Source organism: Cebus imitator, unplaced genomic scaffold (genome assembly GCF_001604975.1).
Source record: "Cebus imitator isolate Cc_AM_T3 unplaced genomic scaffold, Cebus_imitator-1.0 Scaffold10, whole genome shotgun sequence".
Classification (NCBI taxonomy): domain Eukaryota; kingdom Metazoa; phylum Chordata; class Mammalia; order Primates; family Cebidae; genus Cebus; species Cebus imitator.
This window is the reverse complement of record NW_016107325.1, coordinates 10,123,198-10,136,776: the sequence shown is the minus strand read 5'-3', so window position 1 is coordinate 10,136,776 and position 13,579 is coordinate 10,123,198. Positions and strand designations below refer to the sequence as shown.

At 35.6% G+C, this 13,579-nt stretch overlaps 1 protein-coding gene across 1 annotated transcript in view; it reads left to right on the top strand.

Annotated features, from left to right (window-relative positions):
- The window catches only part of TTC21B (tetratricopeptide repeat domain 21B), a 77,209-nt gene extending 64,619 nt beyond the window's left edge, over positions 1-12,590 (top strand). The window contains exons 26-29 of the mRNA XM_037745787.1: positions 3,669-3,893; positions 7,525-7,645; positions 10,911-10,978; positions 12,448-12,590. Coding sequence (XP_037601715.1) covers positions 3,669-3,893; positions 7,525-7,645; positions 10,911-10,978; positions 12,448-12,525 — 492 coding nt within the window. The 3' untranslated portion in view covers positions 12,526-12,590. The remainder of the gene's footprint in view (positions 1-3,668; positions 3,894-7,524; positions 7,646-10,910; positions 10,979-12,447) is intronic.
- Positions 12,591-13,579: the final 989 nt, after the last annotated feature.

The window sequence follows — 13,579 nt, the reverse complement described above, 5'->3', positions numbered from 1 at the left end:
GCCCAGGCTGGAGTGAGTGCAGTGGTGCAATCTTGGCTCACTGCAACCTCCACCTTCTGGGTTCAGGAAATTCTCCTGTCTCAGCCTCCCAAGTAGTTGGGATCACAGACGCCTGCCTACATGCTCAGCTATTTTTTGTGTTTTTAGTAGAAGCGGGATTTTACCATGTTGGCCAGGCTGGGCTCAAACTCCTGACCAGGTGATCCTCCTGCCTCGGCCTCCTCCACCTTTTTTCTTACTCTGTAGATATTGTTTTTCTTTCCCTCACACAGCACTCTACTTCTTCAATTACTTGATATTAAGAAGCAATTCTAGGTACCCTCTCATCAGCAGTTGGTTATAGTTACTAAGCATGCTTATTGGATTTCATGTTTGTTCTTCCATTTGATGATGCTGTAGCCCACCAAAAACTCATCATTTTGTGTCTCTCAAAGGACATACAGAATTTTGCTGTGATTTCTTGTGGTTGGAAAGTCATAGTGGCAGCAATAAACTACCCAAAGCCCCATACAGTGATCTCTTTCCCCCAACCTTCCAGGACCCTAGAGGAGATTGAGATGTCAGGGGTTTGGAAGACCTGCAACTCTTGTTGTGGCTTGGGTACAAGTATCCTAAATAGCAGCTTTATTACCATGCTTGGAACAAAACAGCAGGGCAGCATGGCAGCGGCAAGCCTCCAAAGCAAGGCCCTTCTGCAGACATTGAAGTAATGTGCTCATGGGTCGTGCTCTGTTGAATTGGCTTTGTGGAGCAGATGGATGACAGCTGCTGAATGAAGGGAGAGCAGAAGTAGGGCAATCATGTATGTCTAAGAGGACCTCTAGGAACATGAGGAAGCACAGTCTCACGTCAGGTGCCATAGCTACTGAATGCTGTGATGTGCTACTCTGTCTCCTAACAATGACAAAGTTTATTTTGAGTAAATCCATTATCCCTACTGTGAAGTATAACAGGTAAAAAAGGCCAAAAGCAGTGAATATTACAGCTATTTCCTAGAAAGACTATGCCTGCTTTCTGCTGATGAGACTGAATTTTTTTTTGTCATCCTTACATATGTGGTTAGTAAAATACTATCTTCAAATCTGCCTACTAACCATATTATTCAAATGATGATGTATGGGCTGAAGTTTCATAAGCATCAAATTTTATCTCACATTATTTTCTTTTAACTCATAGGCTGCATATATTCAACATAATGAATATTCATTAAGCAGCCAGTAGGTGCTAAGCATAGTAGGAAATACAAAAATAAATAATGTATGTTCCCTTTTTTCAAGTTTATCGTAGTCTACAGAAGACGAGACAAGCGTACTGACTATGATGACTGTAATACAAAGCAAAATATATTACATTCTATACCAGAATTCCAAATAAAAATGCTGTAGGAGACAGTATAATGAGAGTTGGGAGACCCTTATGTGACGAAGGTATGATTTAAGAAAAAATAGGATTTAAGAAAGGTATGATTGAAGAGCCAAGATAAATTGCATTTTAACAGGCAAAAATGTGTTCTAGAGGAAGAGGAAAATGTGAACAAAGTCAGGGAGGCAGAAAAACATAGGGTATGTTCACAGTCCTCTGTGTCATTCAGAAGGACTGAAAACGAAGTATGTGACAGAAAATCATGGAGGAAATGGTGGAAAATACACTAAGCCCAAACCAGAGTGTTTCCACCTGCTTTCATTGCCCCTCCTTGAACCATAAAGATGAGATGTTTATAATAAAGCTGTGTTGTCCACACCTGAGTCTTGTCCTTTGCAATCTAAAGTTACTGCAGTTTAGAGTTATTGAGAGACAGAGAAGCTGTCTGTAGGTCTTAGGATGTCTGCACCAGAAAAAAGACCTAAAGCAGGGTTTAGAACTCAGGTTTGCTTTTGGAAACTTTTCTTCAGTTCACTCAGTAGTGATCAAGTTGTGAAGAACTGATACGTTCTAATCAAACTCTAAGTGTGTGATTTTAAACTCAGAGAGGTTATTCTTAATTGTGTAGTGTAGGATATTTTTGTGCATGTGAATGAACGTGGGTCCTTTTCACAGGATCATCCTCTTCTTATGCTGTCCTAGGACCTGGCTGACAAATACATAGTAGACTTCTATTTTCTCTCCTCCCCTGCCTACCTGAGGTGGGCTGAGGTGAGGTGAAGGTGAGGTTCAGTAATTAGTAACATCCCACACATCTTCATAATCTACAACCAATTAGTTGGATTTGACACTCAAACTGTTTTGCCGCTTCTTACCTAGAGGAACAGATTACACCTTGGAAGTTTACTGATAGACATAGAGTTTGAGGCAAGGAAGTTTTTATATTTCTAAAAGCTGTTTCCATAAAACCCTGATGTATTGCCCTTCTCTATTCCAGAGTTATTTCTTACTTCCAACCATGATCAGTTGGACATTGAACATTTCACCAGTCTTCTTTTGCAATATTCCTTATGGGTTACCCAAATTTGCTATCTTACAGTATACTTATAGTAATGACATCACCATTCCTGAGTCACAATTCCTCATCCTTTACTTTTGTTTTTGTTTTGAGACAGGGTCTTATTCTGTCTTCCAGGCTGGAGTGCACTGGCACAATCATAGCTCACCGTAGCCTTGAACTCCCAGGCTCAAGCGATCCGTCTACCTAAGCCTCCTGAGTAGGGTTGGCCACCACACTCAGCTAGTTTTTTTGTTTGTTTGTTTGTTTGTTTTTTTGTTTTTTTGTTTTTTTTTTTTAGTAGAGGCGAGGTCTCTCTGTGTGCTAGCTTCAGCATCCCAAAGTACTGGGATTACAGACGTGAGCTGCCACTCCTGGCCCCTTTATTTGTATGTTAAGCTGGGTCTTTCTTCTTCCTTTATAAATGCATCATAATCCGTCTGCTGAAATTTAAGAAGCATTCTACCTTAATCAGGAACATACACATTATTGCTAATGAAAGTTGTCTGGATAGATCACTAATGGCCTCTATTTTGTATGAATTTTTATTAACCTATTGGTTTCACAGAGTGACATTCTCTGACTTCAAACTCTATCCAAAAGAATATCGTATAGACTGTTTTAGGAAGCTGCAGAATCCAAATCTAAAAGCATATTTTAAGACATGAGCTTATTTTATATATTTCCAAGTGTTGCATTAATTGTACACCTTATTTTTAACATTTCATTGTTCAAACTTGATTGAGAGAAGAGGTTTCTGAATAAAAGGAGAGGGAGGAAAAAAAGCAATAGAAGTCAGAATGGATAAGGACCATCATTTGCTGGTAAATTATTGTCGTCTGTCTTTGACAGGTGAAAGAAGTAGGATCCTAAATGTTAAATCCGAAATACAAACTGCTCAATAAGGATTTTACTGAAATCGAGTTTTATTTTAGCTGTTTCTATGTAAAACTAAAACATGGCTATTTGAATCCCATTAGAGTCTCACTAATTCTTGGAATTGTGTGCTTATGGCATCTGAATAGTTGCCATTATCTTGAATTATCTTGACCACACAGTGCTTCACCAAGTCTGTTCACAGTAGCTTGAGGGTACTTGATGTCTTAAATAATGACTAATCACAGTTCTCTGTAATGAAGCTAGAAATATAATCCACAAACTAGTTCTTATGTAGCATTTTCTGCTTTGCGTATGTTTTGGGACATTTATATTTGTGCATCTTGTGGTCTAAAATTTTATTTTCTTATAGAAGGATCATATCCCAGCACTCTTGGGAATGGCAACGGCTTATATGATCTTGAAACAGACTCCACGAGCCAGAAACCAGCTGAAGCGTATTGCAAAAATGAATTGGAATGCTATTGATGCTGAAGAGTTTGAAAAGAGTTGGCTGCTACTTGCTGATATTTACATTCAATCAGCAAAATACGATATGGCAGAAGAACTATTAAAACGGTGCCTGCGTCATAATAGAGTAGGTGATTGAGGAGTAAAAAATTATTTTTAACTTTTGCTGCATAAGCTTTCCGTAATAGATATTGTTGAGTGTTAGTCCATTTCCAAGGATTCCTGTGTGATTTTTGAAAACTAAATGTTTATTCTTACCACAATCAGGAAACAAACGTTAATAATAAGAAAGAAGCCATTTTCCCTTTAAACTTAAAAAAAAAAAAGATTTCTGCAATTTCAGTTTTCAGCTGTATTAATGCCTTACTTAATGGGAAGTGTTTTTGGAATGTCAAACGTTTGCCTGTGATTATCCATCTCAACCCAGAACTAATGAAAATTGCAGAAAAACATTAATTGCGGACGTCTGTCCCTCCTATTAAGAAATACTCTTGATGAATTTACTGCAGCTGCATGTCATTTTCACATTAATGGTATGCATAATATATTTTGTGGGAGAAAGTCTTTTCAGCTTTTAATTTGATTTGTTTAATAGAAATTCCTTATCTTTAGGTATAAAATTGAATATTATAAAGTCCTTATAATTTAAGGCTTTTTACTAACATTTTCATGTTTAATTACAAAATATGTCATTATAATAGTTTTTTAAAGTCAAGATTTATTTGTTGAGAAATAATTGCACACAACTTAGAAATGATATTTATCTTCATATATTCATATACTTAAATCTTAATCACAGTAAATCTGTTTTAGCAAATTACATTACAAATGGACCATTTGTTTTTTAAAGAAGAGTTGTGATTATCTAGTACTATTAAGATGCTTTCCTAGAAACTTAAAAACCTGAAAGATCCAAGCATTTATCAATTTATAAACTATTCTAGATGATTAATTACATAAATTTTAAGTTAAATTGGCCTTGAAAAACAGAATACTCATTAATAGGCTTTGAAAATCTAAATTGCTGAGTAGTTTACCCTTCTATGCCTCATCTAGGATTAACCAAGATTGTATGAGAGTTAAAGTTTCAGTGCACACAGAATTTCAGTTTGCCAGAACGCTGATAACAATACATTGCATGGTTGAACATGATGGCTGCTTTAGAGGCTTCATTCAGCCCTACTGGTTGAATATGTTGATTTTGAAAGTGTGACATTTAAGAAATAAAGCTTAGAAACCTTGAATTACATAATTTTAAAAATGGAAGTCATCCAGATCTGGGGCAGGAAATGTACAAGACGACACTAGACTGTCTTGCCTTACCAGATGATTGAGGAAGCTATCTATGTTGATTAGAGTTTGTGTCAAAGACCTAGTGGCCAACTTGAAGACACCTCCAATAGCCAAAGTTGGGATGCTTTAAGTATCGAAAAGAATAACTGCAATATATCGAAACACATAAAATCTGTTTAAATCCATGACTTCTCAAAGATCCAAAATAGAAAAAGAAAAAAAAACCTAATTGGTGTCTACTACAGTAAGCTAGTGAGCTGACTGCTATTTCTGAAGCCTGCAAATAAATAGCCAATGAGATGTTTCTCATCATAGACATTTTCCAGCTAATAAATGAAGGAAGACTGAAAGGCTATCCCCATTTTTCAACCCTGATAAATTTAAATATGATGTAACATCACAAAAAGAGGGAGAATCAGACATTCTGTGCCTCCCAATAGAAGAACATACATCTATGGCAGGGCTAAGATTGGGGTAATTCAAGTGAAACACTCGGTAATCAAGATAAGTAATAATTTAATGCAGTTGTGCTAAGCTGTATTGGAGACTGAATCAAAGGGGAATATGTGCATTCCTATATTAATGTTTTTATATATTTTTTAAATGGGTAATGGGTAATGGTTTTAATGAAAATATTGCTGGGGAGATTTTTTCCATTAAAATGAGATGAGTGAAATGGTAAGAAACCAAGTTTAGGTATAAATAAAATGTTCAATCTTAATGTAGTGATTTTTAATATATACTTTCAGATTATTCAATAGTTTTAAACTCATGTTTTGGAAAAAAATTACAATTAAGCTACTCAGGAGGCAGAGACAGGAGAATTGCTGGAACCCTGGAGGCGGAGGTTACAGTGAGCCGAGACCCTGCCACTGCACTCCAGCCTGGGCAACATAGGAGACTCCATCTAAAAAAAAAAAGATACTGTTTCTTCTCTAGTGTCCTTTATTTTTCCTTCCGTTTTTCTTAGTATCTAAGAAATACATTATTTGACCAAGGACCTTGTGTCTCCTCTCGCCTTTCCTAGCCTATCCTGACATTCATGAGAACTTCTCCCTGTTCCACCCTTAAAACGCTGAGCTTTCGGGACCCTGCCTGGCTTGCCATCGTGAAATGGCCTCGCTGTCTGGGGAAAATACCAAGGTTCTTGGTCTTGCAGCCGAGGAAATCAAGGATGTGGATACACACAGGGTGGGATTGGGGCAGGAGTTTAATAGGCAAAAGGAGAGAACAGCTCTATTACAGAGAAGGGGCCCAAATGGGTTGTCAAGTTGTAGTAGAAGTGTCAGGCTTTTATAGATGGGTTGTTGGGGGGTGGGGGGTCATATCTTCCGACGGCCCAAAGAACCGGTTAGGACCAGGTATGCTATCTGCATAGAGCAGAGTCTCTAGCAGCCCCAACCCCATTCTTTTTTTTTTTTTTTTGGATGGTGTCTGGCTCTGTTGCCCAGGCTGGAGTGCAGTGATATGATCTTGGCTCACTGCAACCTCCACCTTAAAAAAAAAAAAGAAGAAATACACAAAAATATGCATCCATGTTTTTATGCCTCAGGCTCCAGTATGGCTTATCATGATACTGAAGTATGAAGTAGATTCACCTCTCTCCTCCAGAATTAAAATTGAGTCCAAACCTCTAAATCTAATTACAAATTCCAGAAAATGTCAGTGACATAAGAATATATTACATAAACACCACAAAGATGCAGTCAACTAAACCCTGGGTGGTGAGAAACTCTGGGATAAATATTCTTGTTTCTATTACATTTAATTTCAAGAAAAGAGACCCAGAGAGACAGACAGGAAGAAGGAAAACCTCTGGATCAAAAGAGTCTAGATCAAAACATTCACCAATTACAATGTTTGGTCCTTATTTCAATCCTCAATCTAACAAAAAAAAATTATATTGAGATAATTAAAATTTGAACAGTACTGGATATTTGGTGCTATTAAGAAATTGTTAACATTTTAGGTGTGATAAAATTGTGGTTATGTTTAAATAAAGTCTCTTTTAGAGGTACACACTAACACATTTAGAATTGATATATCTGAGGATTTTTTCTGGTAACACAGAAGGATAGGTTTGTGAGATAGAGGTGAAACAGCATTAGTCATGAGATAATTGTTGAAGATAAGGGCTCATGGAGTTCGTTATGTTCTTATCTCTGTATGTGTTGAAATTATTCATAATAAATAGTGTACCTGTGCTTGTGTACAATACAAATATCCTGTTGTGTATTTCTGATTCTGTAAAGAAAACGCTGATACTGCAGATTTGTGGTGGAGACTTGGCATCAGAATCATTTATTAAGTTCAGTAAAAAATGTGATTGCCTACCCAAAGTTGAAAACCATTGTTTGATGTGTCGTTTAAGTAGATTAATATGATTGATGTTTAGAGTCACAAACATCCCATAAAATCTTAGTAATATCACGTTTAATCTATTGATGTCTCCCGTTTTTCTTTAGTCTTGCTGCAAAGCTTATGAATATATGGGATACATTATGGAAAAAGAGCAAGCATATACAGATGCTGCCTTAAACTATGAGATGGCGTGGAAATATAGCAATCAGACAAATCCAGCAGTAGGTGAGTTTAGCAATCACCTAGATTTTTCACAGAAAAATTATGTTTTATTTATTTTTATTTAAATGCATTTGATTTTTTTTCAAAACAAAATAAATGTTGAGTCAATTTTTATTGTCAACCTTTCTGAAAGGAGAATAAATTTTATATTCATTATATATTGTTAGCTACTAATAGTTAAGTATGATTTCCTGAGTTTCAAACTTGTCTTCAGTCACCTTAGTGTACATCTAGTTTAATTCTGTCCCCTTCTCTGCCTTCGCCCTCTGCTATTTTGAAATTGGAGATGCCATGGAAAAAGATGTTTCCATTGCCAAGTAAATTAGGAAAACATTGCATTAAATTGAATTGCATGCGTTTCTTTGCTTCTCAAAGCCTTTAAACACTAATAGATATTGCGATCGATACCACAGAGGGGCCCTGTTTCCCACAATTATTTGACCATGGGTGATTTCTTGTCCCATGAGCATCTAGAAACATCATCCAGTCCCAGCGTTTTGTAGGCTGTTAGTTTGAGGAATACTAGTCTACAGTGTCCCTAATAGAGGTGCCATCAGAATATACTTCATGACCAACCTCTCCCCTCATGTGAGGGAGCTCATCCTCATGTTTGTGTTCTTTTTCTTTGTATTGGGTTGAAATATGCCTCCTTGAAACTGCCCAAATCTGTTCTCTGGAGCAACCCACAGAATGTCTCTCTCTTACAGATCATGACCCTTTAAATTGCAGCTTCTGTCATGTGTCCTAAGGCTATCTCTTCAAGCCATCTACAGTTACTTGTCCCTTCTTCCTAAGATTGCATTCCGAGTCTCTCACCCTTCATGTTGATGTCTCTTGGAAGCTCCAAAATAGTGTTTCCCAAACTGTGCTTTGGAACACTTGGGGGAGATCTTAATAAATTTTTTTTTATTAAAAAGAATGGAGTGTGAAGGTGGTAGATGTCATGGCCATGTTAAGTTAGGAAAATGCTGTTTTGTTTTTCCATGTCCCTCTGACCTGTTGTACCATAAATGAACAAGCTCTCAAATATGATTTGGCTAGTTGTAAGTATAATTAAGCTTTTTTTTTTTTTTTTTTGATTAAGCCTTTTGGAGTTGCTAATTCAACCTAAGATGACATCTATCTTTTCAGCAGGCATGTCACAGTGTGAATTCAATTTTAATTTGCAGTCAAATGGGTCACCCTCACACTAACTGCTGTTAGCTCAGGTCTTCCCTCACTGTTTGGTTTTCTGGAATCTGTTCTTATACTATACTAGACTTGTACAAAGCACAAGAACTAATTATTTTTATAGTATTTTTTATTCAAAAGTGTGATAGATCTTTCAGAAGAAAGTCACCTTGTAAAATGAAAAATCCTTAAGTATCCTTAAAATATTAAATTTGACACTGTATTCCCTAGAAGGAATACACATAGAAGTTAAATTATTTATATATTCCATTCCTTGGAAGACCTCAGCAAATAAAGGAATTCCAAATCACCAGTTCTTTCATTGTGTCATTGTTGTGCTTTATAGATTATTTTATCAGTTCCTCAAACTTTGCTTTGGTAAACATTTCTTTCTAAGGCTCTCCATTAATTCCTTAATTTTATCCTTAAGATTATCATTGCATAAACACCCGCAACTTGCCTGGCCAAATGAACAATGCATTTCACTTTTTCAGTTGTCAGAAAACCCTTAACATCATGCTCACGCTCTTTCCATAGCATTCTGGCCATAGGCCTGAGCACGTGTGCCTTTGTGCGCACGTGCGTGTGTGTGTGAGTGTGTGTGTGTGTGTGTGTGTAAAGATATACATATATAGACATACAAATATATATACAGTCGTGTCACTTAACAATGGAAATATTCTGACATATGTGTAGATGATTTCATTGTTGTGCAAACATCCTAGAGTATACTTACACAAACCTAGATAAAGTCAACTACACACTTAGACTATGTGGTATAGCCTATTGCTCCTAGGCTACACACGTGTACAACATGTTACTGTCCTGAATGCTATAAGCAATGTGTGTATGTAAACAGAGAAAAGATAAAATACAGTATTACAAAAATACGAAACACAGTGTTAGTCTCATAGGACCACCATCATGTATATGATCTGTTAATGAAACATCATCATGTGGTACCTGACTATATATGAAATATTGTGAATTTTAGGTCATTTCTATTTATTTCTTTTTACTAGCATCTGATAATGTTAGCCAATAATTTTTTTCAGACACTTAAAATTTTAAACATTTGTTTTGGTACTTTTATTGGAGCCTAAGAGCACTATTCACGTTTCATATTCTTAAGAGGTAGAGTGAAATATTTATTATTACATATTATTTTACATTGCATTATAATATCTTGTTTACTGAATACACAGCTGCTATTACTTGTCTTCTTAGTTTTCTCATTTTTATAGCATGTTACAGGAGAACAACATCCATTAAAAGGAATGTCTTTTAAACATTATTCTAATTGTTGATAGTGGAAGTGTGGCCTTTCACTATCAGTAATTGTGATAATTCTTACTAGTCATTGGTGACTTATCTGCCTTCCTCTGTGTCGCTGTCCTACTTGTTCTGTCTTCTCGCTGTACTTCAAGTTCACCAACTCCCCATGTGTCCTACCACTGGCCTTAATCCATGCAGTTGCCTATATCTGACAGTGTCCTTGATTCCTACCCTAGCCTAGTTTAAGCTTCATCCTTCAGATTTCAGACATCTCTTGACACCCTGTTCTTCCCCAGTCAGGTTCTTTATGGTGACTCGCTTGGCCTGGATCTTTCATAACATTTATGAAATTGTACTGGTTTTGAAAATATTCATTTACTCATGCAATTATTTTAAAATGTACTTTTTCTCCTGATAGAATGCAAACCTCATAACTATAGGCATCAGTTTGCCTGTGTAAGTGCTAAAATGAATGGCTGTGTTGTCATTTACTGCCCTGTGATGAGTTTTTACTATAATCTGAAATAAATGAGACTTTTCTAGTTAGTTATAGAAACCACACTTGTGGGATGGCAGCTTTCTAACTGAACAACATATTCACAGTGATCCTTTATTCCAACTCCACTTTCTTTTCTTCTTATACTTCTTTTGTGTCACTCTACCTACTATTATCATGCAAGTTTTCTGTATAGTGTAGTTCAGCTGTTCATTCACCAGCCCCCTTACAAATGCTTTAGTGAGTAAGCAAAGAGAGGAGGAGCCAAGGAGAAGTAATAGCAGCAGCGTACTCCATCATTTTGTTTAATGGTTTTTCTCTTAACAGGATACAAACTGGCATTTAATTACTTAAAAGCAAAACGATATGTGGATTCGATTGATATATGTCACCAGGTAAACACTTAAATTTAGATTTCTTAAAAAATTTTCAGATGCACCATTTCCTCCTGTTTTAAATCTCCAGATGTATTAGTTAAATGATTTATCAGCTATGTTCAGGGAGATTATCAGTGTTCAAAATTTAGAAAATAATGTTCACCTATATAAAAAACATGTTTTTACTTGGAGATCAAATAATAAAATGTTTATGCCAATTTAAAGACAAAGACTACTGAGAGGTATCTATAAACAGTAAGCCACAGAATATTTACATTTGTGGAAGGGAGTAGGTTTAAAGTGGTAGAGCAAAATACTTTTACTAAAAAATAAAAAAAAATAGACAAAGACCAGTAGGAGAAACATGTTAAATAAAATTTAGTCTTTAAGTTAGAAGCTATTTGAAGACAGTGTAAATTCTCCAGATCATTGTTCTGAATAGAAGTTGTTGTGAATGTGTCTGAATCTGGTTACTAGAGAATTCAGATTGACCAACTAAAGATAAAAAGGAATTCTATTCGAAGTCATTCAATTACATTCTGTAATTCATCCCCTACTAAAATGACAAATATTTAAAGTAAGGTTTTAGAATTTGCATAGTATCTTCATATATACATTGTCCCATTGATATTCCATATAAGGCATTCTATTAAACATTGTAAGGAGCTCCAAGAAAAGTTCCTTAGAAAAGAATTTTGTAATGCCCCTTTTCTCACAGCATCATTACCGTAAATACTTGATCTTAGTAATTGCTGTTGATTACTGAGTCTCTGTAAAAGAGTACTGCGGTCAGGTTAGAATTGTATGTTAATGTAAGGTCATATGTAGGATCATTTTTGGAGTTATTAAAAAAAAATATTATCTCCCCACTATTAGTAGACCTGGAAATGTGTTTGTCTCAAGATTATTTCAAGTAAAGCTGATGTGTACTGCTGTATAAAAATCGCTCTCTAAGGGTTTATCAAATATTATGAATAAAAAGCTAAATTACAAAAAATATTTTAAATCATTGATATTTGTTTTATACAACTAATCTATTTAGTAAACAATTGTATTTGTTATATTTCTACATCTGATATTCACACATTAATATAAAGGAGTCATCATGTTACATTTAAAATGTCACCATTAATGAAACCCCGTCTCTACTAAAACTACAAAAAATTAGCTGGGCATGGTGGCGCGTGCCTGTAGTCCCAGCTGCTCAGGAGGCTGAGGCAGGAGAATTGCCTGAACCCAGGAGGCGGAGGTTGCGGTGAGCCGAGATCGCGCCATTGCACTCCAGCCTGGGTAACAAGAGCGAAACTCCGTCTCAAAAANAGCGAAACTCCGTCTCAAAAAAAAAAAAAAAAATGTCACCATTAAATAACTGTTGTAGTATTAGTACTAGGAAATCTTAACTGTAAGCTCATTTCTAGTAAGTTTGTAGCTCCGTAGTTCTTGATAATTAGTTACAAGTTTCTGTGGGTTCTTTGTTTGTTTTGCAGGTTCTTGAAGCACATCCAACTTATCCAAAAATCAGAAAGGATATACTTGATAAGGCCCGTGCATCTTTAAGACCTTGAAAATAATTTTAACGTAGGTTGTTGGTTTAACAGGAAATAAAAGAAATCTTTCAGTTCTTCCTGTTCAAACAGGTTTGAGCTCAATGCTTTGTTATTAGAAGTATACCCTTTTTCTCCAGCAGAGGTTGCTGCTGTACATCAAGAGAAGTACTCTGAAATTGGTGTTTTCTAATGGAGTTGAATGAGAACTGGTCTGTTTAACTCTTTGATTAGGTACAGATTTGATGACTCTGTGATAACTGGTCTGTTTAACTCTTTGATTAGGTACAGATTTGATGACTCTGTGATAAAGACTATAACCATTTATATAAAGAAAATTTTGTTAAAATCTGGGTGATTAAATACCCTGTATCTTTTCTAAGGAATATGTATTTCAGGAAATATATTTAAAATGCATTGTTCTCTGTTAAAAGTGTTTTTGTCTTACTCTGTTTTGTATCAAAGGATTGAATAAATCTCCCCATCAATAACTCATGAAAAAGACAATATATATATATATATATACACACACACACATATATAAATACATATATACATATATATGTATATATAATATATTTTAATAAAGGTTTTATAAATATATGGTTTATATTCCTCTTGGAACTCAAAAGACATGGTAAGTTTTGGTAAATATGTGGTTTATATTCCTAGTAAATATAAACCATGGTAAATATATGGTTTATATTCCTCTTGGAACTCAAAAGACATGGTAAGTTTTGCAAAATCAGGGTAAGCTCCCCCTGCAGTCTAATGTTAATGGGTGATACTATGTTGCAGAAAATGTAACTTTCGTTTAAAAAATCTTTTTTGGAAAAGCATAAAGAGCGTGAGTTTCCCTTTGCTTTCTTGAGCTCATTCTTCCTACTTTCAAGGCCAATGTTGTCTTCAGAAATAATCAGGATCTTAAATCAGTTTAAATAGTTCCCTTATAAGGATATTTAACCTTAGTCTAGAACACTCGATCTTCAGGTGTAATTTCAGACACTGTAATATTTGGCGGTAAAGGGGTGACCAAATACTTTTGATCAGCAGGGAATCACAAAGCACACCACAT